This window comes from Prionailurus bengalensis, chromosome C1, assembly GCF_016509475.1.
Source record: "Prionailurus bengalensis isolate Pbe53 chromosome C1, Fcat_Pben_1.1_paternal_pri, whole genome shotgun sequence".
NCBI classification, from domain to species: domain Eukaryota; kingdom Metazoa; phylum Chordata; class Mammalia; order Carnivora; family Felidae; genus Prionailurus; species Prionailurus bengalensis.
In genome coordinates this window covers 204,524,266-204,551,994 of record NC_057345.1, presented here as the reverse complement: position 1 = coordinate 204,551,994, position 27,729 = coordinate 204,524,266, and the positions used below count along the sequence as shown (strand labels likewise).

Below are 27,729 nucleotides of genomic sequence, written 5' to 3'. Positions count from 1 at the left end.
CAGCTCCTCCTCCCAGAGCTTCCGTCCAGCCCTCCCACCCTCTTCCGGGCTCTGCACCTGTCATCCCAGCACCACCACACCCCCCACCCGCACGTGTTCACACATTTACCGGCCACTCTGCCCCTGTCCCTCACCCGAGGAGCCGGACGTAGCGCTGGCCTCGGAGCCCAGGGACTCTGCGGAAGGCGTGCTGGCGCCGGCCTGGGCCGCCAGCTGGTTGTGTGCGAGGCCGAGGCGCCGCAGACTCTCGCCCTCCGACGTGGCCCTGCGCAGCCGTCCAAACAGCGGCGTGCTGCGACCCGATGCGCCCCCTGAGTCCTCGCTGCTGCCGCTGCGCTGCAACCGGCTGGACAGCCGCTCGAGCGTGGAGCTGAGCCTCCTGCGCACGGCCAGCACCGGGGAGCCCCGCGCCGAGCTGCCGCCCTCCGAGCTCTCCCCGTCCCCACCGCGGGCCTCCCAGGCTGGGTGGCGCTGCGCGGGCGGGGTCCGCCGCAGACGCTGGGACAGCGACAGCGAGAGGCGGCGGACGAGGCCCGGCTCCCCGACCGCCCTGAGGTCTTGCACGGAGCGGGAACGCTCCGGCCGTCGCACCAGCTCCAGCGGCGTTCCTGCCGGGCTGGGCCGGTACATGCCGTCCTCCTCCTGGGCCCCGCGAAAGGGGCCGCGTTCCTCTGAGCGCGAGCGGCTCAGCAATCGCAGCCCCCGCGACAGGGGCGACTCACGGCTGCGCTTGAACTTGGCCTCGAATACAGCCTCTGACTCTAGGTTCTCGATGCTGCTACTGAGACTGCTACCTGGCCTGCGGGGCACTGTGGGCACCCGGGCTTTCTCGGCTAGCCCTGGGGGCGCCCCGGCTGAAGGCACGCGCTTCTCGGAGGCTCCCGGAGGTGGGGAGGCCACCCGGGCAAACACAGCAGGGTGGGGTCTGGGCTCTGATGGAGATGCCCCAGGGCTCTGCAGGGGGCCCGTCGTGTGGCCTGACAGCTGGAGCGACTGCATGATCTGGGCATAAGGTGTGAGGGGGGCCACTGGGGTTTGCGGAGCCACAGAGGGCTGTGTGGGCTTGGGGGCTGGGACCGGCTCCAGCGTGGACTCTGGGGCCTTCTCTTGGGCAGGCTGGGGTGCCAAGGGCTGCGGGGCATCACTGGGTGTGGTGGTAGGAGGTTTCAAAGACTTGGGGACACTGGATTTGGGGGCGCTGGGCCTCGCAGGGCTGGGTGGTTGGGCCTCACTGAGGGCAGACAAGGAGGGAGACTCCTGTAGCCTGCGGGCCCCAAGCCTGGCCACGGGGATCTCGAGGGGCGCCCCAGCACGGCGGTGCCTGCCCCGGGGCTCCGCCTCTCCCTGTGAGAAGCTGCTGCTCTTCTGCAGGCCCCGGGTCTCAGGTGGGGGCTGGTGTCGAGGGGCTGCCTCGCTGGAGGCAGCCCGTGCCAGCCGGGGATCCCGGGCACGGTCCCCCAGGCTCTCTAGCAGGGGGCCCCTGAGGCCACTGACCTTGCCGTCCTCAGGGCCTCCCCGCAACAGCCGCTGGCGCAGGGCCTGCAGCCTCTGGGCATACTCACCCTCACCCAGGCCTCCCCGGGTCAGGCGGGTGGCGCCCGGGCTGGGGCTTCGGCGCTGCGGCAGCTCCACAGAGGCTGCCTTGTGCAGGCCCCGGCCCGGCTCCCTCGGCCCGGCCCGGGGCAGGGCACTCTCAGCAGAGGTGCCCCTCCGGAGCTCTCTCCGCTGGGGGCTGGACCCAGCTTGGGGCTCCTGGCCTGGGGAGGGGAGGGCCTGAGGGCTGGGGGCCTCCTGGTCCTGAGAGGGGGCCCTTCCCTCCTCCTGCCAGTCCATGGGGGTGGCCGTGCCAGCCTCTGGGGTGCCCAGGGCCTCATCCTCAGTGGGAATGTCGGTGAGGGACACCCGGGAACCTGAGAACTCAGGCTGCAGTGGCCGGGGCACTGAGGGCAGCTCCTCCAGCTCTTCCTCCTCAGAGTCAGAGGAAGATGAGAGCCCCCCACTGGGGGGTGGTCTTCTGGGTATGGCTACCCACACCCGCTCTGGGGGTGCCCGCAGCAGCTCAGGGATGGGGCGCAGCACCAGGTGGCACTTGTAGCTGATCTGGGAGCGCTGGAGACAAGGTACTAGAGTCAGACCTGAGAGGGACCCCTGAGGCCAGACTGACCCACTCAAGCCCACCTCAGCCCCAGGGGAGAAGACCCCAGGCAGGCGGAGGGTTGGGGAACGGGAGTGAAACTGGGGTTTGAGAGAATAAAAAGTGGATGAAGACAGACGAGTGGGGAGCGAGGGCATGTGATAGAAAAAAGGCAGGTTCAAGAGAAAAACTGCGGAGCGAAAAGGTGGAAGGCACAGAGGCAGGGCCCAGGCAAACTCACCTGCCACCTCCGCCTGGAGAGGAACAGCTTTAAGTGATCCGTGCTCACCTCTGCGCCCTTGGCCTGTGTCTGCAAACCCAGGAAAGAGGGCCTGAGGAAAAGTCCTCTGTCAACCTAGACCCTCAAGGTTTGGCAACGGAGAGACAAAGTCCACAGGAGGGGACAGTGGACTGGGTAGCATTGAGTCTGGGTTCCTAGGGGTCCCTTCCCCTTAGATCTGTCACGACTCCCACAGCCAAGGTGCCTACGAATGACGAAATCCCTGAACCTAAGTGGAAGGGCAGAAAGTCAGTGGCTCTTCGTGTGGGTTTGGGGCTTACGCCAGGGCTCTTACACCGTCTTGGCACATTGGCTGCCCTCAGGAGCCTGCACTTGGGCCCCTGGCCTGGGCTCCACTCCCCAGCTCACCACCTGTCTCACGCAGAGCCGGCGTCCCAGACATCTGGAGCTTTGGTGGGCCAGACGGAGACAGATATTTCCCTCAGTCTCCCACCCAGGTGTCTGAAAAGAGCTCATTTATGATCTGAGAGACAAGGCTCATAATCCAAGGACGGATACCAGAATGACCTCAACCTTCAGTTGACCCAGCATAACACTCAATGGATGGTTTATTCAGTCACTCTTTCTGGGTCATATGCTGAACTCCACCCCTCTGCCCTGTGGTGCTGGGGTTTGAAGATGAATGAGTGAGAGTTCTGGCCACACAGAGCTCAAAACCAAGAGACCGGTCTAGCCGGGCCACCCACCAACCGCAGTGCGGGACAGAGGCAGACACACAGGAGTGAGGAGGACCAGGGCTGGTCTTGAGAGCCAGGGAAAACCCTGATGACTTTGCTTATTAGCAAAACAGGAGTAATAATGTCTTTCCAGGCAGAGCTATTGTGAGGCTAACCGACCATATGGTTATAAATTGCCTCTCGCAGACTATACTGCACACAGTAGGCACTCAATAAATGGAGCTGTTAATAATGTCCTCTCCCCCCACCTCTTCTACCACAACTTTGCAAGAGACTCACTTTGAACCAAGGGTGTTCTAGGGTCTCCTCTGCGGTAGGCCTCCTGTAAAGGAATGAAGGTTAAGAAGGGCTCCATCACTCATTCAGAGAGCCAGTCAACACATGGGCAAACAGGGCCTGTAAGGAGTTGAGAGACTGAACATCTAAGGGCAGAGGCTGGGTCAGGAGTGGGGGGTGGCATGAGGGGACTCTGAGGGGTGGGGGGCTCCTCAGGACCCTGTACTCACAGCCGGTCCCGCACCAGCACTTTGATGAGGAAGCCCCGGGCCTCCCTGCTCAGGCTCAGAAATGTGGTCTCCTCGAAGGCCACGTTGTAGTTTCGAATGTTCATCAATGTCGTCCGATCGTTTTCCCCAACAAATGGGGAGATTCCCGTCAGACTGCAGAGGCAGAGAGGGCCAGCATGAGAGGTGGGCAGGGCCCTGGGCCGAGGCAGAGACTATGAGGGATGCCAGTGGGGACATGGGGCTGGGGACAGGTGGAGGCCCTGGGGCTCTGGGGAAGGCAGAGGCAGGGTGAATCCGAACAGAGGGCAGTCTTTCAGACTCTTGCCTGTCCTGCCGCCACCCCACACTGCCAAATAGGTGAGGAGGCAGTACTGCTTTGAGACCTGAGCACCCAGCTGGGCCCTGCACCCATGCTTTAGAGGACCTGTTTTGTCCCTCCTCCAGCCACGGCCTGTTCCTGAGGTGAAGAGTCTGTGCCCAGGGGATATGCCGCCCTGAGCCTGAGCCTCTTTCTTCTAGTGCCTGTTCTGAACACTCAGGGCCTTATAATTCCCTGCCTAGATGGCACTGAGCCTGCACGGGCCTCTCTCTGTCCAGCCTCCCAAGCATGCTGCCAGCATGACCGCCCTTCACGGAGGAGCGTGGTGGCAGACAGAGCTTAGACTCGCAGCCCGAGGCATCCACATTCATGCACGTGAGGCCCCTGACAGTGCAGGGGTGAGAAAGAGAAGGGGTGGGCTGCAGGCCCTAAACTGCTCTCCTGCCCCAGGCTCTGCAAATGTTAGGGGTGGGCCTGCTAGGAGACCATTGGAAACTGGGTGTAGAGGGGTCCTTACCAGAGGAAGGCAACAACGCCCACAGGCCTGTGGGGAAAAGAGAGTAATCGAGGGGTAAGTGGACAGCCCGCCTCCCACCAGCAGTGAGCGGTTTTCTGCTACCACTAATCTAGTGAGGAGTGTCCTCACTGGGACAAATGGGCACAGGGATGCCTCCTTCCAGGAGGCCTCTCAACTCAGAGGTCTCAAGGTCCCTGGAGGAGTCAAGGGTCATGGCAGGGCCAGCCCAGGAAGCACAGAGGAGTCTGGGAGCCAAAGAGCTGGCCTCCCTCACTGCGGGGAGGCAAGATGGCCACAGAGGGGGAAGTCCCCGCACCTAGGGGAGATCAGGAGCCAAGGATGGACAGGGAGGGCTAAGGCCTTGAGTGACTGGGTCAACTCTGACTGATGAGGGGCAGGTAGAAACATGGTCAATAGACCTACTGTCAGAGGAGGAATCTGGGCTTAGTGAGGTTCCTCTCTGCCAGCGAGCAAGGCCCCAGCACGGCACTGAGGGAAGAGGCCCTGGCCCACCCGTGGCCCAGTATGCCAGCATTACCAGATGTCAGTGACTCCAGACACGGGGGTCTGATTGACAATCTCAGGTGCCACGAACTCAGGTGTGCCGTATTGGCAGTACTGGGGCTCTCCCGGAGTCAGCTCCTGGGCATTCCCAAAGTCACAGATCCTCACCTGCTCCTCACCCTCTGCGCCATCCCACACCATCAGATTCTCAGGCTGCAGAACACAAGGGAAGGCATGGGAGCTGAGTGAAGAGGGGGGGGGATGCCCCACTGCCTGCCTCCCACGGGGGCTGCCTGCTCCCCACCCCCGCCTGCACCTCACCTTGACATCCAAGTGCAGCACATGGTTCTGGTGCAGGTAGCATATTCCCTCGAGCACTTGTTGCATGTAGGCCCGGATCTGTGGAAACAGGAGGCCCAAAGTCCGCGGGGGCAAGGGTGGGGTATTAGGTTTGCTCACCACCAGAGCTGTGGCAAGAGATCAGGCCATGCCTGAGAAGTGGCCTTCAGATGGCCGGCTGGGAGAGGTAGCTGAAACATAGGTTTGGGGTTTCTGAGATCTGGGGCCTCCAAGTACAACTGTATAGGTTGGGCATAGCACAAATATAGGAGGGAGCCATTTACATTATAATAAGTAGAACTGTGCAGTGTACAATTTGTACAGCCCTCCATGGCGGGACAGCAGTGAGACTAAATAGAGTCGAGGTGGGGTGCCTCCCGAGAGAAATATCTGAGGAATGTTTATGGGGGGAAGACTGGGAAACAACACAGGTAGGGGCCAGTGGGCCTACTGAGATTTACAGAGGACTGTGCAAGTCCCAGCGTGGGAAGTCTGGTCCTGCCTGCCTAACCGTCCTCTCCACCACCACCCCTGGCCTATTCATGGGCATGGACGGCATGCCCAGGACCCACCCCTCAATTCTCAGAGCTCAGGTGGGTAACCACGGGTGCCCAACCTGACCCCTACCACCCACTGCCCTCACCTCAGACTCACACACGGTGGGTTTCCTGGCCATTCGCTCCAGAAGCTCCTCTGTGCATCTATGTCCCAGATCAAGGAGAACAGTGACAGCAGGGCCAACTCCTGGGCCCTCCCTGGGCAGTGCCCTCTACCCCTAGAGCTCAAGTCAGATCCCGGCTCTGCACAGAGTTCTCCTTCCCCTTAAAACATATGTAATACCAGTTCTGTGTCTCCACCCTTTCCCTATCATCTGGGTGCATAGATGGGATCACCCTGCTTGGACTCTCATTTGCTGTGGGGTCTCAGGCAAGTCACCCAACCTCTCTGAGCCTAGGTTCCCTCGGGTGGAGAATGGGGATGACATCTTCACTCATACCCTTTCGTTGCCTGTTTAAAAAGGCCAAGTTAGAGCAGAATTTTGTGGACCATGGATGGAATTTCTTGCCTCTTTTTGAGAATGACCTGTGACATTTAACAAATGGTCATTTTTCTGAGGTTTGGGCTCTTAAAGTGCAGACTGGAAGGCTGGTGTGAAGGATATGGTCACCCAGCTAATGGGAGAGACAAGCTGACCACCTTATCACAGTGTGCCTCTGTTTAAACAGAGCTCTCCTGGAAGGGCAAAATCTATTCTTCAGGAAAACAACCTTTCAAATAAAACCAGTCCCGATGCTCATCTGAAATGGGGTCACTTCGAAAGTTTGGATATATGGTACTGTATTTCGTGTACGTGCCTTTTGTTAGCCATGTGACCTTGGATGAGTTACTTCATCTCTCTATACTTCAGTATTATCATGACATAGGTATACACGAGGATTAAATAGGTTAATATTGGCAAAACTTAGGAGCACTGCCAGGCACCCACTAAATGCTATGTAAGTTTAAGCTAAAAGGGGTGCCTGGGTGGCTTGGATGGTTGAGAGTCTGACTTCAGCACAGGTCATGATCTCACAGTTCAAGAGTTCAAGCCCCGCATCAGGCTGTGTGCTGACAGCTCAGAGCCTGGAGCCTGCTTCAGATCCTGTGCCCCTCTCTCTCTCTGCCCCTCCCCCGCTCATCCTGTGTCTCTGTCTCTGTCTCTCTCTCAAGAATAAACGTTAAAAAAAAAATTTAAAAAGACAGGGGTGGGGGAGCTAAAAAGTGCTGCTTTTTGCAGAAGTCTCCAGACTCTACTCTGTAAAGTTCTGACAAGATGTCTTCAGAACTCCCAATCATCGATGGGAACATTTCCTAATAGGTGGTCAGCACCTCCTAAAGGTCAGTGGGACCACTTTGTAAAGTATAAAACATGTTGCTAATTGGCCACGTGTCCCCTACCCGCCCAGCCTATCCCAGGATACAGCTCGGTGACAATGACCAGTCCCCGACGCCTCTCAAAGGCCTCATGGAAGTAGAGGACGCAGTCGTGCTGGAGCCGGGCCAGCAGCCGGGCTTCCCGCCATGCTGATGCCTTTGGCTTGGCCTGGCTGGGGATGAACTTGGCTGCAAACTCCAGGCCGGAGCTTCGCTCCACCACGCGCCGCAGGTAGGAGAAGGCACCCCTGGGGGACGACACAGGGAGGTGAGGGGCTCCGTCATCGTCATCGTGGTGGCCCTGGTTCTCCAAGGCCTCCTAGCCTCAGACCCAGGCGCCCTTGGCTCCTGGGCTCGGCACCCTCTCCCGGCCCCACACCTGCCGATCTCTTGATGGATGTCATAGAAGTCGCTGAGTCTCCTTCCTCGCTGTTCCTCGGCCTCCCCGGCCCCCTCTACTTCCATGGCTGTCTGGGCTGGGGAAGAGATGCCTGGTGTTAGGTGGGGGAAGGCAAGAGAGTAACGAGGGCAGAGACCGGGACAGGCAAGGCAGATGAAGGAGGACCAGGAATGTTGGGGGCCCGACGTGGGGTGCCGGCGCCGGAAGATAGTGGTGGTTTAAGAGGGAAGGGCCTGGTGAGTGGTTCCTGGCTGGGGGCTCACGTGGCATTCCCGAGAATAAGCATTCTGCCTTTCTCCCTTCGCACTCCAGCCCACCTGAACGCACAGCCAACTCCGCTTTGCAGGAGACTTCGCCAGCCAGGTTCCGTGCAGTGCAGGTATAGACGCCTCCATCCTGGGTCCCTGTGCTGAGCACCACCAGGGAGCACTCGCTCTCTTCATACACGAAGCTCACATGGCTACTCTCGGTCAGCAGCACCTCGTCCTGCAGAGTTGGCCGTCACCTCCAGCCCAGGCCTGGCTTTACCTCTACCTGGGACCCACCTTTATCTCCATGACTGAGACCCAGTCTCAGCCCTACCTCAAGGGCCAGGAACACTCCTACCCCACGGCTCGATATTATCGCTGCCCCAGGGGCCTTGCTCCCTTCAGCACCCGAAACTGGCTCCACTTTATTTCCCAGTAATAGCTCTGCACCACCCAGTTAGTCCCCTGGTTCCTGAAACACCCACGATTGTCACACGGCACCCTGGGTCCCATTTTCTTCTCCTAGCCACACCTCTGGCAGAACCTTTGTTCCTCTCTGTCCAGGCTCCCCTCCTCCTAAGGTTGCCAAGACCCCTCCTGTCCAGAAATCCCTCCTCCCTTACCCTCAGGCTCCCAGCCAGCCCCATGCTAGGACTCCCTGAGGCCTTTGTCACCCTCTGACCTTGTACCACATGATGTCTGGCAGTGGTTTCCCCTCAACCACTACAGCAAAGCGTGCGGTTTCCCCAGCCCCGACCTCCACGTCCTCCATGATGGACTCAAATCGAGGGGCCTCTGAAATACACAGGGGTGGGGTGAGGAAGGGAAGGTGACAACACTGAGGTCACGAGGGTGTGCCTTTTCAGTCCCTCTCCAAGCCCTCCCTCCCTCAGCGACAGGCTCAGGCAGAACACCAGAAGCCCCTACACCCCAGCACCCCACCCACCGGGGTCTCAAACTCGGCCCCTGGGAACACCAGAGTTCCTTGCCTGTAAATCCATATGTGATGTTCTCCAAATCCCAGAAAACCTAAGCCAGAGGGTGCAGCCTTGCTTTGCTGGACCCTCAGTGTTCATTTGCCAGCTCTGAAACTAGGAGATTTTGACACACAAAAGAAATCTGGATTTCCTGCCTCTCTTGAAAAAATCAGGATTGGCCATGCTGAGTGAGCCTCTTCCCTCACTGCATTAATGGGCTGGCGCAGAGTGGCTCGATGCTGCCCCCTGTGGGTGACCGCCCTTCTGCACAGCCCTACCTCGGGCGTTACTGTCCTGGGCCCCGGAAGGCAGCTCAGGCTGTGACCCTGAACTAAATTTGCGGATGGCATTGCCCGTATCTTGACGTTTTCTCTCTGAATCTTGTTTAAATGTTTAAAGGGGCCTTTTGCCATCTGGGAGATGACAAGATGAGCAAACAGATACCAATCCTCAGCTTTGCTCTCCCACATGTGACAGTGATTTCATTCTCTACGCATATCATGCGGTCATGTTATTTCCTGGCAGCGTGGCTTCTAATTCTCGGAATGGAATTAAATACCTATTCTAGCGTGCTTCACAGAGGAACCTGTGACTTCCCAGTGCCCCACCTCCTGAGCATGTTTAAGGTCTCAGCTTTAAGAGGAGTGGGAGTGAGCAGGCCCTGAGGGAAGAACAGGGGCACAGGGCAGGGACCACCACCCATCACAGGCACCCAGTCTGACTTTGCAGAGATAAAAGGGGGGCACCCTGGGAGTGAAGAAGACCCTACCGTGGGGCAGATATGGAGGAAGGAGGCAATTCCACTTGCCCTGCCTGGGGGCTGGGGGGTGGTGGGCACAGTGGGAGGGGCATGAAGATCCAAGCCCCAGGCCTGTTCTAGTCCCAGCTAACTGGAACACAGTGTCTCTCTCTCTCTCTCAGTCACTGTCCCAGCCTGGCTGGGCTGCAGGGCTCTCAGTGGCCAGGGCTTCCCAAACCCTAAGGCTCTTCCTCTATCTGGGAAGAAAAATGAGTCCTATAGACGGTACGTTCAAGGACCAAAGTGGCAGCTGAGTAGGAAGTGTGGGGGGGTGGGTGCGGGTGGAGAAGCTGGGCAAGGGAGGAAACACACAAAAGGGAGACAGGGACCCAGCCACCGATCACAGTGCCCACCCCCCATCCATATCAGGGCCAGCAGGGCTCCCTCACCTCTTCCTCACACACCCTACGGCCACTTCTCTTCCACGCTCAAGATCCCTTCCCACCCCTCAGGGAATCTGGTTTCTCATCCAGAGGTGGTGGGGGGTTACTCCGTGAAGGTCAAAGGACTGGAAGGTTTCAAGTGAACTTGAACAATTTTTTAAAAGCACCAGCAAATGTACATTTACCCAGATATGATTGCCTGTGCTAACTAAAATGTCACTTTCTTTGCCTTTGGTTGGAATTGTATCTACTCAGCAGGTAACACTGTTTAGCTCATGCTGATCTGAAGTTCTGAGTGGCGGGTACATATGCCTAGAGTTAATTAACAAACCGGAAAACAAGACAATTACTACTTAACGCATGCCACCGGTTGAGAGCCTACATCTTTAAAGGAGAAATTATAAAAAGGGTCCTCACTGCAAAGGCTGGCAGGGTCTGTCAAATAGACCAGTGCAAAAGGGCAGCCAGGGTCCCCAGAGCTGAGAGTCGGCTAATCAAATGTGCTCGCTTGGGCTTTTTTCTTTTTGAAATTAAACTTGGTCCCCTTACACTTGTTACAGTTGAGGTGCTATTTCCTGTTGTGTTTAACACAGGAGCCAGGAGTTGGCCCTGGCGTTGGGCATCCAGGCTTGAATCCCAGCTCCTGTCCTTATCAACTTGTGTGACCTTGGGCCTGTTACTTAGCATACTCTCCAAGCCTCAGTTTTCCCATCTGTCAAATAAGGATAATAACCAGTCCCATATCACAGGGCTAACGTAAATATTCCATGAGGTGATACACGGAAGGTATTTGGCACTGAGCCTGGCACATACTAGGTGCTCAATAAATATCTTATTCATACTATCACTGTTATTTCTGCTAGCATTGGTATTATTACAGCCATTAGATGGCCAGGCCTGACAGGAGGGTGTATGCACCTGGGGGCATAAGGCAAGGACCGTGGGCCTGACAGGGAGGAGAGGGAAGGAAGCGTCCTGTCACCCACCTGCCAGCTCCAGGGTGACTGAGCAGGCCTGTGTGCCGTGGCGGTTGCGGGCAGTGCAGGTGAGGGGCCCCACGTCTCGGCGGCTCACCCGGCAGATGCGAAGACAGTACTGGTCATCATCCGGCTGGCTCAGCTCGTACACACCTGCCCGTGCCTCTAGAAGAGCCCCTCGGCAGCTAAGAGACACGACAGGGAGGTCACCCAGCATCTGGGCACAGGGTGGGGGTCAGGCCAGGACGGCCAGAGCTGGACGGCCACATGTGGGGAATGAGGCATGCAAGGCAGGGCCCCACCTTCTCCAGACGACCTGGGCCTCCACGTGGTTGAAGGTGACCGTGACACTGGTGGGCTGTCCCTCCACCACATACACGATGTCCGGCTTGTCCAACACAGCAGGCGCCTCCTCGAGTGGTGGGCCTGGACAGAGAAGAGCACGAGCTGGTGCTGGGCTTAATACCAGGTCCTTAGTGTCCTCTATGCTCTTAACCACCCGCCAACCACCATGGAGCTCCGTGTTTACAGATGAGGAAGCTGAGGTTCAGAGAGGTTCAGCTATCTGTCTAGGGTGCATAGCCAGGAAGTAGCAGAGCGGGGACTTTGCCCCTAGCTTGTCTGACTCCAGAGCCTCAGCCTTGCCCACTGTGCATGCAGCTTTCAGGAGGAAAACGTGCTCGGACTGGTCAAGGTTGCCCCCAGCTGTGCTATTCCCACCATAGCTAGAATGTCTAGATCAGCCCTTGAGCCTCCACCACGAAGACCCAGTTCCCTGGCCCAGCAGCCCCAACCACCCCCACCCCCATGGAAGTACCCAGGCTCACCGTGCTCCAGCAGCTGCACAGGCTCAGAGGGGGGTGAGGGCTTGCTGCTGCTCTTGATGGTGGTGCTGAGGACCCGGAAGATGTGCTGGACCCCCTTACGCAGCCCCATGGCTGCCCACCCGGGCTCCCGCAGGCCCGTGGCCAGCACTGTCCACTGGTCTGAGCCCAGAACCTGGTGCTGCACGGTGTAGGTCAGGGCATCTGGGTCTAGTGGGGAAGTAGCTGCTAGAGGTGGGCATTGCTGGGACACCCCCTGTCCCCCCCCCATTCAGCTGGCTCAGGACCCAGAAACTCATCATTAGTCTGCTCTAAGGACCTGCCTCAGTTTCTCCTGTTGCTTCTGCCTACCTCCCATCTGCTCTTTCCAACCTGGCCAGCCATGCTCAGGGCCCACCAGGTGCCAGGCATGGGGTCCAGTTGTAGGCATGGAGGGAGTTTAACTCATATCCCAATTTCTTGCTACAACCTGAGATGGAGAAACTGAGGTACAGAGCAGGGAGAAGTCATATGCACAAGGAAGGGGAGGGTATTCCTAGGATCATGACCCAAACACCCAGTCCCTCTGAGAAAGGGAACGTGGAGGCCCCTTTGTGGCCTCCCCTGATGCGGACCCAGGGCTTTATCCACCTTGGAGAGGAGGCAGGCATAGCAGCTCCTGGCCATGTTCCGAGTCCCCTGCTCTGTCCTACCCTCCACTGGTACACCTCTCTGGGTCCTGCCTCCCCATCCTGGCTCCCTGGGTGCCCCTGCCTGGGTGTCCCTGCCCACATTCCATCCCCACCCCACAGCCCTGTGCAGCCTGACCCACCAATAGCCATGTCCAGACTCCTGGGGGGGTTCCATGTGAGCGTGATCATCTTCCCAGTCACAGCCACCACTTGCGGGGCACCATCTGGGGGGCCTGGAACCACATCTGAAAGCCAGAGGTCAGAGGTCTGCTGGGTCTTTTAGGGTCCAATGGCTCCGCAGGATCACCAAGCCTCAGGACAGTGGGATGGAGACCAGAGGCACAGCCACAGGGCCAAGGGCAAGGCCAAGTGGCTCCACAGGGTATAAGGGGAAGGGAGGCCCCTCCCTCACCTAGGCCTCTGTGTAGGCAGAAGCCAGCTGACCAAGAAAGTGCCTGCCTTACCTGTGACATAGAGGTGGGCATAGCACGCAGCTTTGCCCAGCTTGTTGGCGATGACACTCTTGTAGACGCCGGCATGTTGAGGTCCCACAGCAGGGAACACCAAGCGGTGGACATCCCTGTCTGGGGGGTGGGCAGGGAGACAATGACACCGAGCCTGAGTGAGGAGGTTTGGAGGGCTGGACCCATGCCATCACAGGCCTGGCCCTTTACCCTCACCCGCTGAGGGAGCAGCGAGGGGGCAAGAGGGGGGTGGACAGCAAGAAGCATGTCCACCCTGCAGCAAACCCAAAGTCCAGGCTGCCAAGCCTACACCTGCAGCCCTAGCCCCTCTTGGCTGTCCCTCCAGTGACTTCTCATCTTTCTCCCACACTGATTCACCCTCTGTGAGTTCCTACCCCGCTAACTACCCTTCATTTCTGCACCTCTGGCGGTCACACCTGGGCATCAAAGTGCTGACAGGTTTCATTCCTAAGGCCCCTCCCTCAGTCCCCTCTTCATCCCGCATGGCCACTGCTGGTCCCGTCTGCAGCACGGCACCCAACAAAGCCCTCCACTGGCACAGTCCACACTCTGCCAATGGCATTGCATGTTACCTCCCGACCTGGAAACCTTGACGGCACCTACCACACTCGACGTACCTACTAGCATCCAAAGCCCTCAGCCCAAACACCCACCCAGCCATGTCTCCCTCTCTTCCTCCAACCCTGACAAGCCATCAGGTCCCTGAACAAGCCCCAGGAGTTCCATCTCCAGGTTTTTGCTCACGAAATTCCTCCCTTCTGGAATACTCTTCCCTTACTTAAGGCCTTCTCCTTCAAGACACAGATCAAGTGAATGCCAGCCTGGGAAGCCTTCTCTGTACCCCCACCCCTGACTCCCTCCCCGGGGTGCCCCGCACCAGGCCCGCACTGCTGTGGGTAGTTCTTCCTCTTTACTTACATGTGTCGTGGCTCCTTAAAGACAGGGCTAACTTGTCCTGTCAGGCCCAGTACCCGACGCCTTACACATAGTAAGTGCCAAAGATGTTAGATTATAAATTATAATAAGCGTTGTCTGTTCTGTGCCCAGTCTATGCCAGCTACTTGACATGTACTTTTTTCCATAATCCTTTCAACAACCCTGCAAGATGATTCTCATTTTACCAATGAGATCAGAGACATTAATGGACTTGTCCAAGGTGACCCAGCTAATGAGTGATGGAACCATGGCTTGAAGTTGCTTCCCTCTGATTCTGATCCTCCTTTTCTACACTGTGATCCCTGAATGATGATAAGGAGGCCATCTCAGGCGGGGGTGTGAAGGGGAAGAGGCCTGCACTGTCCTCCTTCACATCAAGGCCATCCCCAAACACCCCTCCCCTCTCTTAGTGGTTATCGCCACGTGAAACACTCACCCATTCATTTATCTCTGCTGACACTATTTATAAAGGAAGAGAGACCAAGGGCTGCTGCTGACCCCAGATACAGACAGAGGCTGAGATGCCAGCTCAGATCCCAAGAGACACCCACCAGGGGCCTCAAGCAGAATGAGAGACAGGAAGCCTGTGGGCTGAACAGACAGCCTGAGGAGGGGGCTGTGAGGAGAAAGGTCACAGCCACAGTGGTGGCACTGGACAGTGGGGTAGGGGAGTGAGGCACAGGTGACAGGGGGCATCCTGGTTAGGAGGTGGGTGCCAGGGTCAGATGGTGTTTTTCTGCCTTTGGGCAAGTCCCTGTCCTTCTGTAAGCCTCAGTTTCCCTGCGTGCAAACCGGGATAATAGTACCTGCCTTATAGGCCCTTGATGATGTCAGGCCTTCAGCACTCAGGGCCTGGCACTCACAAAGTGCTCAAGAAAGATAAGTTCTGTCATGTCGCAGCGGTAAGAGGCACCCATCACGGTCGCAGCATGGGCTGTCTGATGGGGTTAGATAAATCTTTTCCCATGAGACTCAGATCCCTTCCAGGATGGAAATGAGATACCGCCGAGAGAAATATCTGAGGTGGAAGGGACACGGTCCCAGATACGTTCCTCTGTATTTCTCCCCTGGCTCCTTTTCTTTATTTGGTATTGTTAACAACCCTGGCCAACCATCCTTTCGGAGCCAGACGCTGCCCACACTGGCCTTTTCACTGAAATTTCTCCAGGAAGGTGTGAGCAACACTGCTTTATGAACAAGGATAATAATGGCAACGACAAAAACAATAGCAATAATAATATTTTTAACATTTACTGACCACTGGCTATTTACCAGGCCCCACTCTGAGTGCTTTATATGTATTAACGTATTTAAAGCTCATAACAAGCTTTTATAGATAAGGAAACTGCGGCACAGAGAGGTTCCGTAACCTTGCCCACAGTCCTGCAGCTGGTCAGCAGCAAGTTGTAGGGCCTGTCCAGCAAGTGTTAAGGGGGCCACCCCAGGCGCAGAGCGGTGATCCAGCAGGTGGCGCCATGCAACTCAAGGAAGGAGGCCATGACCTCCTAGCGCCTGCGCACTCCCCTCCCCGGCAGTGTCCCATCCCTGGGCAGGCTAGAAAGGGAAGGCTCAAGGGCAGGGAGAAAGTGAAGGTACTGTGTGTGCAGAGGGTGCCAGAGGGGACACTCCCCAGGGTCCCTCCCTAGACACATACACTGTGTCATGCGCCGGTCATCACTGCTCTGGATGCGGTGGCCATTGTGGAACCAGCTGATGGTGGGGTAGGGCAGGCCGGTCACCTGGCACTCCAGCATGGCCTCCTTGGCCAGTCCCACCTCCAGGTCCTGCAGTGGCCGCAGGAAGTCGGGCATAGACAGCCGCTCCAGCTCGCCCTGCTCCGGCTCCTCGGGGATAGAGGGCATCTTCTCCAGCTTTGAGCTGTAAGAACAACATAGCTGCCCAGATGCCCAGAGCAGCCCCTCCCACCACGGGCCGAGGCCACACAGAGGCAGCCCTGGGAACCCCGGGCGTGCCGCGGTACCTGGGGCCGGTGGCAGCCGTCCGAGGCTCCTCCACGTAGAGCTGGGCCGAGCACTGGGCCTGGCCGTGGGCGTTGGTAGCACTGACTGCGTACAGCCCCTCGTCCTCACTGCCCACATGAGCGATGTGCAGAGAGTGCAGACCTCCTTCCTGCCGCAGCCGCAAGTTCTCGCTCTCCTCCACCTGGTGGCCTGGGGGAGGGAGGGGCGGGCAAGCAGAGCAGGCTCAGTGGGGGCCCCCCAGCTGGCCCTCTGGCCCTCAGGAGGCGCCCAACATCTGCAGGGTGGAGGGCCATACCAAAATGAGTCCAGGTAACGGCAGGGGGCGGAGTGCCGCTGATCTTGCAGTCGAAGCGGGCCGCCCGGCCCTCCAGCACCTCCACGTCCTCCAGCAGCCGAGTGAACAGGGGCGCCAATGAGGGCCGCACCGTCAGCCGGGCACTGCAGGTCAGCTCATCTAGTGGTGGGGGGGAGGTCAGCACTGGGGCAGGGAAGGCCACGGAGTCCCAGGAACCCCAACCCACAGGTCCTGCCCTCATATGCCAGGCAGGAGAGGGGAGCTGGGCCAGGAGCTGGAGCCTGGGCAGAGCCCAGCAAGGTCCCCAGACACCAGAATGAGGTAGTAGGCAAGACCCAAAGACCTGGCCTTCTCAGGAGGGTGGAGGTTGGCGAGGGTGGGCGGCAGGCTGCCACGGTGGTTGGGGAAGCAGCAGGAGCCCCTCGTCACTGCCCCTGCCCACTCAGGACGAAGCTCCGCTCAGCTCCAGGAGAGGGGCCTGCAAGCCAAACCCCGATCCTCCCCCATGCCTTTCACCTCCCCTCGGAACTGTCCTCTGGGCCTGGGCTGTGCCTCCACTCCTCCCACCCATCCCAGACCCCGTGAAGCTAGCCCACAAGGAATCTTCCGGGGGAAAGAACAGCCCCTTATGCCAACCGGATCCTTTCCTGCTTTACAAAGACTTCCAGCGTCACCTAAGGGGCTCATTACCACAAGCTGGTGAGGCGTCATCTCTGCTCTTCCAATGAGGACAGAGACCAGGTCAGAGATGTCATTAATAATAATAATGGGTGACATTTATCAGGTGCCACCCTTTGCCAGCCTTGTGCTGTACTTTGTTCTTTACATGATATCTCATTAATCTGACCAATTCCCCTACAAGATAGCGAGTCTCGTGATCTCGTTTTACAGATAGTCTAAAGCTCAGAGAGATGTAGTAACTTGTCTGAAGTCACGTGGCAGTGCGTGGCAGGGCCAGAATTGGAACCCAAGTCCGGGTGGGTTCTGCTACACCTCAGCAGACTGGTTCTCTACGGGAACAGCAGCTGACACTGACACAGAAGGCCCTCTGTGCCAGGCGCTACTCCGCGTGTTGAGGCAGGTGTACCGCATGATCTTACTTTGCGCCCAGCTCCTACACTTCCGGTCCCCTCCCACCAGCTCTGGGGTGCCCATGGCAGCCCTCGGGTCTGAGCGGGCAGTTACCTTTGGCCGTGCTGAGCTTGCAGGTGTAGACACCACTGTCGTCCTCGTGCACAGACGTGAGCAGCAGCTTGCATTTCCGGCCATCGAAATGCATCTTGCATTTGAGCAGAGCGGGCTGCAGCAGGCGGCCTCGGCAGAGCCAGTCTACCTCCACGTCAGCAGGACCTGCCACCAGGCACTCAAACAGCGCCATCTCCCCGGCCCCCACGTCCACGTCCTGCAGGGGGGCCAGCACGGCCAAGGACCGGCTTTCAGGATGTGCTGGGGGGAAAGCGGCCACAGGGGGGCACGCGAGGAATAGAGACACACGGGGTGAGGGAGACACACACACACACACGCACACACACGCACACACAAAGAGACAGACAGATACAGAGAGAGAGATGCATTTTGTTCCTTTGGAGACAGGGAAAGCCCGCCCACCCGGCCAGGACAGCAAGGAACTCCAGGGCCTGCCTTCAGGATGGCAAGCTGGGCCAGGGAAGGTGGACTCAGGGGAAGCGGGAAGGAATCAAGGGCAGGGAAACTGAGAGGGCCACGTAGGGGCAGAGACGGCGGCGGAAAAAAAAAAAAAAAACACAGCACACCAGCTGGGTACAAACTGGACTTTATTTGAGCTAAGAAACAACTTTTTCCAAATACCTCCACACCCATTACAGCAGGCCCTCACTCTTCGGCCAAGCCTGGCTAACACCCTCATTTCCAGACAGAGCGTCCCAGGCCCTGACAGTGAAAAGGGGAGCCCCAAATGAGCCCTAAACCTGCCCAGAGCAGGACTTGGTCAGGCCTCCTCATCAGCATAGGGCCTGAGGCCTCTGGCTTTTAGTCTCTTGTGAAATAGAAAGTGTTGTGCCATTTGAGACCCACTTCTGGAATGGTCAGTGCACTGGCCCCCACTTCATGAGCCTCTTGTCAACAGCCTCCTGCCCTCCTAGGCCCCTCCATCCTGCAGAGGCTATGCCCTGGCCTGTCCCACTCTGCCTCACCCCACACCAGCTCAGAGGCATCCTTCCCTGACTGTCACAGACACACAGACAGACAAACGGAGAGACAGACAGGGCCTGTAGCAGCGGTAGCACATGCGCTCGCTGGGTGCTCCCCTGCAGGGAGAAGTTGGGGGGGGGTGTCTTGATACCCCTCATGGCTGCCCCTTCCTGGCACTCAGTCCATGTGGGGGCTGCCCAGCCATATGTCCACTTGGGGAAGAAGGGTCCCTAGGGGCCCATGGGCTATCCCAGGATGCTGCATAAGGTGGAGAGGGGAGGGAATGGGAAGCTGGGACAGGGTCCAGGCCGGCGGGCCGGCAGGGTCTGTGGGCAGGAGGCAGTGAAACACAGCGAGGTCCGAGAGGTGCCTGAGACAGGGGCGCGGCTCGGAGGGTAGCGGGGGGAGCGCAGTCGGCCCCCTGAGCTCACTCGCCTGTGTACAGACAAAAACCTCAGTCAGCAAGCGGCAGGTTAGTGCAGCACACGCACGCACGCACGCACGCACAGGCACGCACACCACGCAGACCTGGCTAGGGCCCCTCTACGTGGAGACCTGCCTCTAAAACTGCCAGGGCACGCTGCCACTTTCAGTTCCCTCCAAGATCGGCCTTGGGATGGGGGGATTGGCAGCCAGCCAGAGGCCGGGCAGAGACCGCAGAGCTCTCTGGGGTTCCTGGGTGGGCAGAAGCTGTGGGCAACTAGGGAAAAGGCATCACGGGTACCCAAAGCCCAGGGGATGTCAGGAGGAATCCCAAAGAGAGAGAAGCACTGAGACATGGGTTAAGACAGAGAAGCAAGGCAGAGCCAGACCCTGGAGGGGAAGGAACAGGCCAGGGAATGGGAGCAGGGAGAGCTGAAGAATTCAGAGACCAAGGAGTGGCAGCTCCAAGAACAAGAGGCATAGGGCAGGTAACTGAGATAGGGAGGGCCCCACGAAGGTGACCGTGACTGTCAGGGTCTAAGCTCCAGCAGGGGCTGGTGGTATCCAGAAGCTCGCCTCTACCAGGAAGGGAGGGATGATGGCTGAGTGCAGAACTAAGGAAGGGTTCCCAGTCAAGAGCTGCCCACAGAGAAAGGTGAGTAGAAGGCAAGGTTGACAGCCAGCCCTCGGGAGGAACACCACCAGCCCCCCAAGGGCAGCCTGGCTAAGGCCTGCCTGCTATCCCCATTGCCTGAAAGGCCCCCTGCCCTCATGCCCCAACTCTGGGGGCCCCAGGCCTCTCCACATTCCATGGCCCTGCTCACCCTCACAGCCCTGGGGTCCCTGGCAATGCTTCAAGCCCAAGTCACCCCAAGGGCCCCTCGGAACGGGTCCAGCTATCAGACTCACCCCACTGCAACCTCCAACCACAATAGCTTCTGCACAGCAATGGGATGGGTAGGAGGGCAAAGGGGCAGGGAGGGGGTTTGTGAGGGAGAGGCCTGGAAAGGGCAAGGTGACCAAAGCTTGGAAGAGTGTGTGGAGAGGACAGCTGGTGGCAGGAAGTAGGGTCTCTCTCTGGCTAATATCAGGGAGCAGGTGCGACTAAGCATAGGGAAGGCAGTACTGCATAGTAGACTAAGCACTGAACAACTTGCCAGGTGGCCTTGAGCAAGTCACTTCCCCTCTCTGGGCCTCAGTTTACTCAACTGCAATATAAGCAACAAATTAACAGGATTTTAGAAGGCCCTTTCTGTTCTGGCGTCCTCTAACTGAGGTTGTGTGAAAGTTGGCATCTGAGCAGGGAAGAGGCTGGGGATGGGGGGGCCAGGGCCGGCGGGCAGGGTGGGTTTTATGGAGAGCGTGAGGCACTCACCTCTGACCTCCAGGCGGGCCTCACACTGCCGGGCTCCATACTCATTAACCGCTTTGCAAGTGTAGAAGCCAGCGTCGGCCCGCTCAGCCGCCAGGATCCGCAGCCGGCACAGCCCGCCCTCTGCCTCCTCCGCGAAGCGCCGCTGGTCTGGGCGCACAGGCTGCCGGTTTCTCAGCCTGTCAGAAGGACAGGAACTCAGTCTAGGGGCCCAGGTCCTGACTTGCCTGCACCAGGAAGTGGGGCTGCAGAGCCAAGCAGGCTCCTCCACCCCCCACCCCGTCTTTGGTCCACTTGTCAGATCTGTCTCACTGACCATGAGCACCCTTGGGTTAACAGGGCCAAGTTCTCACCCTGACTCTGAGATCCTCCCCCACCCCCAGGAACTTCCAGAACTCCTCTGCCCACCTGAATCTTAACCTTCCTTGGAACCTAACTACACTCTTCAGTTCTTGGTAGCTCTGAAATGTCTTCGTGTCTTATTTTTTTTATTATTTATAACCAACGGATAGCTTTCTCACTTCCCAAAAGGGCTAAGAAATAACTTACGATGTTAAAAAATCATAGGGGACCAGACAATCAATTACAGATGAAAACTAGAATCCAAATAATAAGAACCTAAGCGACCTGAGTAATCAAAGTTCTATGCACCCAGGAGGAAGCAGTGCAGCTGAGGCCCACATTTAACCCTGGGCTCTGCCAGCTCAGATACAAACTGTTATGCCCAGGCCTAGCGCAGGTCTGGGAGCAGAGCAGGCCTTGAAAATCACCCCGCTGTCACCTGATGGGGGTGGGCATGGGCAGCCTTCTCCAAGAGACGACTCCTGCCCATTCATCCCCAACTGGACAGACAGGAGACCTTTTGTTACCCAAACCCTACCCCAGAAGAAGCCCTGAATGAGCCTGAACAAAGGCGTGTTAAGGGAGTGGCACCACTGGCCCCGGGATAGACCCCTGGGCAGATCACAGGGAAGTCCACAAAGGGTCCACTCCCCTCAACCCAAAGCCAGGCCTCCCAGGGCCAAGGCTGGAATGGGGGAAGCTGGCCCGTGGTGGCCAGTGGCTGCTACTCACCAGGAAACCACCGGCTTGGGCTCCCCCTGGACACGGATGCTCATGGTGACATCTTGGCCTTCTCTTACTGACTGGTCCATAAGTGAGACCTGAAGGGGGGACCCCAAAGTGTCAGGGGAGACATTCAGGACCCAGATGTGGCCTGGGGGCCAGAGGATTCTGGGACAGAAACCTCTTCCACACTAGGCTGACAGAGGCTGGCTCCAGGTAAGAAGGATTAATGGGGCCAAGCTCTAGGCCTTGCTAAAACCTGGTGTGGCCCCAAGAACAAAGGCACACATGAAGGAATGAGGTTGCCCGGGGGCTGGCCTTAGCGGTCTGACCTTGAAAGTGGGGGGTGCCTTGGAGCCAGTGTCAGAGGAACGGCGGTTCTGGCTGGGACTGAGCTTCATAGCGGGGGTTCCGGGCCAAGTCTCCCCAGGCTCTGGAAACTCCTCTGGGGGACTCAGGTATTCCTCATCAGAGGTGATGGGGCTGCTGAAAGGTGATGTGGACCCTCCTGGAAAAGAGACAGAAGAGAGACAGTGGCACAGAAAGAGACACCAGCGGGGGAAGAAGGGCCAGAGAGAATGACAGAGCTGGCTAGATCAGCCCCAGATCAAGGGCCTGATAAGGTCTGGAATGTCCCGCAAAGCCCAGGACATAGGCCAGCCCTGCCCTGATTTCACTTCATGGGGTTCCTACTTGCTTGCTGCATGACCTTGCTCAGGTGTTTCCTGTCCCTGAGCCCATGAATCCTGCTCTGCCACAGACTCTCCTAACATTGACGCTGCTGACCCTCCTGGAGGGGGAGAACCATAGGCAATGGCCTGGGACAAGGCATTCAGGCACCAGAGGGGCTGCCGTCTGGGCCCGAAAGGAGGCTTAGAATTCCACTGGAGCAGGGAACCCACATTCCTGGCATGGAACTGCAGGTTCCTAATGCAGATGGTCCCCAGAGTGGTACAGCCAGGGACCCGTTTCTTGGGTGAGCTGGGCCTGGTGCAGAGGAACACACACCTCAGACAAGCCCCATCCGGACAGTGCCAGGGCCAATGAGGCGGCACTGTCCAGCCTGCCCTTCCCCCTCTCCCTTCTCAGCTTCCTGCCCCAAATACCCCAGGGGCACCTGTTGGCCCCAGCCCTAGAGCATGGACCCCAAAACTCTCAGGGGATGGAAAAGCAGTTTGAGTGATCCACAGAGAAGGGCAGCTGAGACTGGGAGAGGAGGGGGGCACGAGTGTCTGCTTTGGGGGAGGGGTGTCCCCAGGGCCCTGACGCCCTCTCCTGCAACTGGCCAGGGGCCCAGCCTCACTGAGCTGGCTCCTATCCGACTACCAAATACAGACATGAATCCACCACAGCCCCCTGGCCCCTCCTCCTGGTTCCCCCACCCCAAGCCCCTGTGGCCCAGCCCCCCCACAGGGCCGCACCCCAACTCACCAGAGACTCTGCACACAGACCCCAGGCTGTGCCTGTCCTGAAGGCTCTGCCCTGGCACCAGGCCCTCCTGCTGCCTGCCCACTGCCCACCCCACCCAGCTCCCCAAGGAGCAAGATCCCAGCCTGCCCAGCCCCACTCACTCGGAGGCTCTACACCCGAAGGCCTGGGGGAGGGGAAGGAGCCCGAGGAGGGGAAGGAGGAGGTGGGGGCTGGCAGGGCAGGGACAGGCTCGGTGGCAGGCAGGCAGCTGGCTGGGAAGGTGGTGCCTGCTAAGACCACAAGCAGTGCGGGCCCTGGAGTGGAGGGGGAGGAGAGGGGAGGGGCAGAGCGCAGCCAGGCTGGATTTAGCCACCCTGCTCATTCCCAAGCAGCAAGACCTGCCTTTTCTCTCTTTACAGTTTCTAGACCCTGACAAGAGCAAAGCCCCCTCGGTGGTACCTTGACTCAAAGTGCGGGGGCCTCAGTCCCCAGGGAAAGATAGGGGTGCTATCTTCACTGCAGCACCTAAGATGCTTGCCCTGACCCGTTCACTCTGACATACCCACCAGATGAGGGGCCGATGGCAAATGGCCCCTAAGACGCCCCTTGTTCCCCACGTGGGAATGTGCTGACAAGCTTCAAATCCTGGAGCCAGGCCATACCCTGTTTTTTCTGGTGCTGAGAATCAGGGAACTGTCAGGACCTTCAGCCTCTTCCCAGAAATACCCTCCTCAACCTGAGGGGGCCCAGAATACCACCTCTGCCTCCACACTACTGCCATGGCAGGTTTGGCCCTGTACCACCCAGGGGCACCGGGCCTGCACTCACCCCTCCTACTTCAGGCTCTATCAGGGGCACCTGTTGGCAACTGTCCCTCACCCTGTCAGCTCTACCAGGACCAACAGTCACGAGGCAGGGGCTGCTTCCCCCGTAATGCCCCACAACTAGCATCCTTCTGTACCAGGGCTGGGGAAAGGGCTTGGAGATCAGCAGCAGAACAGGGGAGCTGTTGAGAAGTCACATGTCCTTTTCCTTCCTCCTATCACTACCCACCCCCCCAACCCAGGGCCACATTCCCAAGCCATGACCTGTGTTTCTCAGCACTGCCAGTGAAGAAGGAGGAGGGGACTGGCAGAGGAGGGGGGCCCACCATTCAGATTGGCTGTCTTGAGGTGGGGGTGGGGAGGCAAGCCGGAATGGCATTTAGAGAACATCTGCCCGGGCCTTGGCCACCAGCTGATGCTGAGACCACAGGCATGCTCCCTGAAAGCGGGAGCCCCCTCCTCTCTGTGGTGCCTGGTGACCTCCAAGGTCACCTCGAGATTGGATGGCGCTGCAGGCGCTCAGGGGCCCAGGAAGGGAGAGCAGAGACTTAAAGCAGATTGGCAAGGTTTGCGGGGAGCCTCAGAGACCCCTGGTGGTGGCTTGGGGGAACTGCACCCTGAGGGCATCCAGCGACCAGGTGAATCAAGGTCCTGAGGCCGCCCGGAAACACTGAGCAAGGATCTGTCTCCAGCTCCCAGAACCTCTGGGCTTCCACATCAGCCTCTGGTGCCACCCCACTTCTTACTGATCCCACCACCCAGACCATCTTTGTAGCCAGTCCTGCTCCACCCACAAGCCTGGCTCTCACGGTGGGAAACATTCTTATACCAGCCAGGAAGTGGGTATAACCTAATATGCACATATTGGTTAGGTGCTGCCCCTACACACCCCACCACCCCAAAACATGCCGACTCTGTGCACATGTGTGGCCTTTCAACACTGCTCCCAGGTCAGACTCACTTGATGAAAATACCACTGTGAGGGAGCCTCCCCAGACCCGTGCATCCAGCTCAATACTGGTCCCAACATCCCTTGAGATGTTCTAAGGATAAATATAGTCACAGTCACCTACATGAAAGGCCTTCTACACCAGGGCTTTTCAGCCACCCACATCAGGACCACCTGGGAGCCTGTTTAATCTATAAATTCCTGGGTCTTACTCTGAAGAATTAGATGTCCTAAAATGGGGGTCAGGAAAATACATTTTTAAAAAGCACGCCAGGTGATTCTTATGCACATGAAAGTTTAGGGACCCCTGTGATCTTCATGGAAGAACAACCCTGAGAGGTGAGCTCACCTTACTTGGCCACTTATCAGGGCAGGGATCTGAATAGCCCAAGTGCTTCCCACAGGACCACCTGGCCTCCCACCTTGAGCAAGGTTCCTGACTCTACAGCAGTGGTTCTCAAAGTTCACGGGGCATCAGGATGAAGCTTAAACCACAGATTGCTGAGCCCCAGCCCCAGAGTTTCTTTTTTTTTTTTTTAAGTTTATTTATTTATTTGGAGAGAGAGAGCATGCATGGCACGTGCATGTGCATGTAGCCGGGGAAAGCAGAGAGAGAGAGAGAACCCCAAGCAGGCTCTTTGCTGTCAGCACAGAGCTCGATGCGGGGCTCAAACTCACACACTGTGAGACCGTGACCTGAGCTGAAATCAAGAGTCTGACGCTTAACTGACTGAGCCATCCAGGTGCCCCACCCCCAGAGTTTCTGAGGGAGGGGGTATGTTAATGTGCATCTCTACCATATTCCCAGGGTGATGCGGATGCTGCTGGTCTGGGGACCACACTGTAAAGACCGCTGCTCCATGGTTTCTTCTGCCATCCCAACCTCCATGCTTAGGCAGATCTTCGTTAGTACCCTTTGCAGATGCATGTCCCGCCCAGCCTCTGCGTGTCACCCAGGCTGTTCCAGGGACTGGGAAAGTCACATGGATCTTGATTCCCCCCACACTACTACCTCACAGGCAATCCCTGTGGTCCTCATAGCCCCAGACTAGCCAGGAGGGCCTCCAGGTGTGGCTACGATAGCTGAGAAGTGGACAAAGCATGGTCATGATTTCAGGAGCCTTCTGCCTGATAAGGGTGACAACTGAGACACATACACAACTAGTCTAGTGAGAAGGAATAAGGTGGCAAGAAAAGGACAGATCAGGGCCACGGGAGTGCAGAGACCCGATTACTCTGGACCCAGGGAAGACAGGGTAACTGAGGGAAGGGGTATTATTGGAATTATGAATATGGTTGAGGGGCGCCGGGGTGGCTCAGTCAGTTAAGCATCCGACTTAGGCTCAGATGACGATCTCACGGTTCACGAGTTCTAGCCCTGCACTGGACTCTGCTGTCAGCACAGAGCCTGTTTCGGATCCTCTGTCCTTCTCTCTCTGCCCCTTCCTCAGTCGCTTTCTCAAAAATAAATAAACATTAAAAAAAAAAAAGTTTGGTTGAAGAAGGAAAAAGGGGGAAAGTCTTTCCTGAGGAGGAAACTGTGTGAGCAAATATTCGGAGAAAAAAAGGACATGCAGACCACTGCAGCTCAACTTGCTTACAAAACTGGGTAAAAGTGAAAGGAGTGAGACCCGACCACGTTAGAGTAGGTGCCTCTCTCAGCCTCTCAGCGGCCTCCAGCCACCTTGGGGTCATTCTCAGGCCAGATGGCGGAGGCCAGCTTCCGGGGAGTGGCCTTCACTCTCAAGGCAAAGGGCAGCTCCCTCGAGGTTTCCGAGGGAAGGGGTGACACGTGGGACTTAAACGCTCGAATGTGGCCCAGCCATTATTCGTAGCCCGTTCTCCACGGGCACTGTCTCAGTGGGCTCCTCCAGAGGTGATGCCTTTAAATGTCTGCTGTGGTCAGGCCACCATGGAAGACAGAGAGGCTGAGAGAAAAGGAGGATACAGGCCAGCCTGCGGCTGGGAAGGCACAGGTGCTGTCACGGGTACCGCCCCTTCCAAAGCAGAAGAGCAGCGCTGAGGTTTCTGTTTTGGTTTGCAAGGGACAAGGAGCAGAGAGAACTGGGGCGCCTGGGTGGCTCAGTTGGCTAAGCGTCTGACTTCGGCTTATGTCATGATCTTGTAGTTTGTGAGTTCGAGCTCCGTGTCAGGCTCTGTGCTGACAGCCCTGAGCCTGGAGCCTGCTTCGGATTCTGTGTCTCCCTTTCTCTCTACCCCTTCCCCGCTCATGCTCTTCTCTCTCTCTCTCTCTCTCTCTCTCTCTCTCTCTCTCTCTCAAAAATAAATAAACGTTAAAAATTTTTTTAGAAAAAGGGGGCAGAGAGAATTTCACACGGTCGGCCTGACCTCACCATAGAAACAGTTAATTCCCTACATGTGACTATTTGGGGTTGCTCTGTGTTAGACAGAGGGTTGGCACTCATGGTAGACTAAGTCCCCATTCTTCTCATGGGCTGAGTGTGACAGCCCCCACTCTGAGGAAGCAGCCCTGGGCAGACACCCATCACGGCCAACCTGCTCCTGGTAGACAGGAGTGGGGAGCAAGGGCTGAGTCTGGCCAAGGGACCACACTGCTTTTTTAGATGCTATCCAACCCCCCTTCAAAGATGGACAATGGGGTCACATGGCATTCCAAGATCCCCTCCATCGGCAGCCTCTGCTTTCACAGGGGAGACGCCATAACTCTGCAGCAGCCCTGGCCAGGAGAAGGGGCAGGAGCAGACACTGTTGCCTTTGCTTTTGTCCTCATGACCCGCTATAGCCAAACTCTCTTCTGTTGCGACAGTGTCAATCATATGGTGGGACCAGAATGAGCCCTGAAAAGCCATATCCTCTGGCCCAAATGTCCTTATCTACATTCTCATCCCCACAGAGCCTCATAAATCTTACCAAGTAAATAGCCCAGTAGATATAAGGACCCTCACCCTACAGATGAGGAGACTGTGGGCAGACAAGGAAACATGAAGAGGCCAAGGCCTCAGCTGGAAAATGCTAGAACCTTGGGCTCAAATACACAAGACCTGTGCTTGAGGGAGGACGAAAGGAAGCAGAATGGAGCCCCCATGTCCCCTTTTGTCCTGACTAGCACCCAAAGGGCCTCCTGTCAGAGCCTGAGGTGCTGGACCACAGCCACAGCAGAGATGGGGAGACAAGAGAGGAAGGAGAGAACCCCCCCATCTGACCCACCCACAGAGGGCATCAGCAGTCTCTGACCCCCCCCCCCACCCGGTATGAGCTCACGAGCACAATTCTACCTTCACCTTGAACCTGTTCAGAGTAGTAGGGAAGGGGATGGTAAGGAGTGTAGGCTTGGGAGATCCAGGGAC

At 57.6% G+C, this 27,729-nt stretch overlaps 1 protein-coding gene across 13 annotated transcripts in view; it reads right to left on the bottom strand.

The window, feature by feature from the left end:
- The window catches only part of SPEG (striated muscle enriched protein kinase), a 56,568-nt gene that overhangs the window by 8,436 nt on the left and 20,403 nt on the right, over nucleotides 1-27,729 (bottom strand). For 7 of the 13 annotated variants that reach the window (XM_043577915.1, XM_043577924.1, XM_043577910.1 and 4 more), the window contains 24 exons: nucleotides 21,550-21,725; nucleotides 21,227-21,315; nucleotides 20,156-20,331; nucleotides 17,374-17,634; nucleotides 16,189-16,347; nucleotides 15,893-16,082; nucleotides 15,566-15,789; nucleotides 12,955-13,074; nucleotides 12,631-12,735; nucleotides 11,823-12,029; nucleotides 11,298-11,421; nucleotides 11,005-11,180; nucleotides 8,542-8,654; nucleotides 7,929-8,097; nucleotides 7,591-7,687; nucleotides 7,259-7,459; nucleotides 5,941-5,998; nucleotides 5,280-5,357; nucleotides 4,993-5,171; nucleotides 4,455-4,481; nucleotides 3,619-3,771; nucleotides 3,392-3,434; nucleotides 2,376-2,444; nucleotides 135-2,109 (listed from right to left, as the gene is read on the bottom strand). In XM_043577915.1, coding sequence (XP_043433850.1) covers nucleotides 135-2,109; nucleotides 2,376-2,444; nucleotides 3,392-3,434; nucleotides 3,619-3,771; nucleotides 4,455-4,481; nucleotides 4,993-5,171; nucleotides 5,280-5,357; nucleotides 5,941-5,998; nucleotides 7,259-7,459; nucleotides 7,591-7,687; nucleotides 7,929-8,097; nucleotides 8,542-8,654; nucleotides 11,005-11,180; nucleotides 11,298-11,421; nucleotides 11,823-12,029; nucleotides 12,631-12,735; nucleotides 12,955-13,074; nucleotides 15,566-15,789; nucleotides 15,893-16,082; nucleotides 16,189-16,347; nucleotides 17,374-17,634; nucleotides 20,156-20,331; nucleotides 21,227-21,315; nucleotides 21,550-21,725 — 5,169 coding nt within the window. Of the gene's footprint in view, nucleotides 1-134; nucleotides 2,110-2,375; nucleotides 2,445-3,391; nucleotides 3,435-3,618; nucleotides 3,772-4,454; nucleotides 4,482-4,992; nucleotides 5,172-5,279; nucleotides 5,358-5,940; nucleotides 5,999-7,258; nucleotides 7,460-7,590; nucleotides 7,688-7,928; nucleotides 8,098-8,541; nucleotides 8,655-11,004; nucleotides 11,181-11,297; nucleotides 11,422-11,822; nucleotides 12,030-12,630; nucleotides 12,736-12,954; nucleotides 13,075-15,565; nucleotides 15,790-15,892; nucleotides 16,083-16,188; nucleotides 16,348-17,373; nucleotides 17,635-17,964; nucleotides 18,793-20,155; nucleotides 20,332-21,226; nucleotides 21,316-21,549; nucleotides 21,726-22,648; nucleotides 22,808-27,729 lie in introns of those variants that run through there. The other 6 variants (XM_043577920.1, XM_043577923.1, XM_043577921.1 and 3 more) reach the window with 4 other exon arrangements.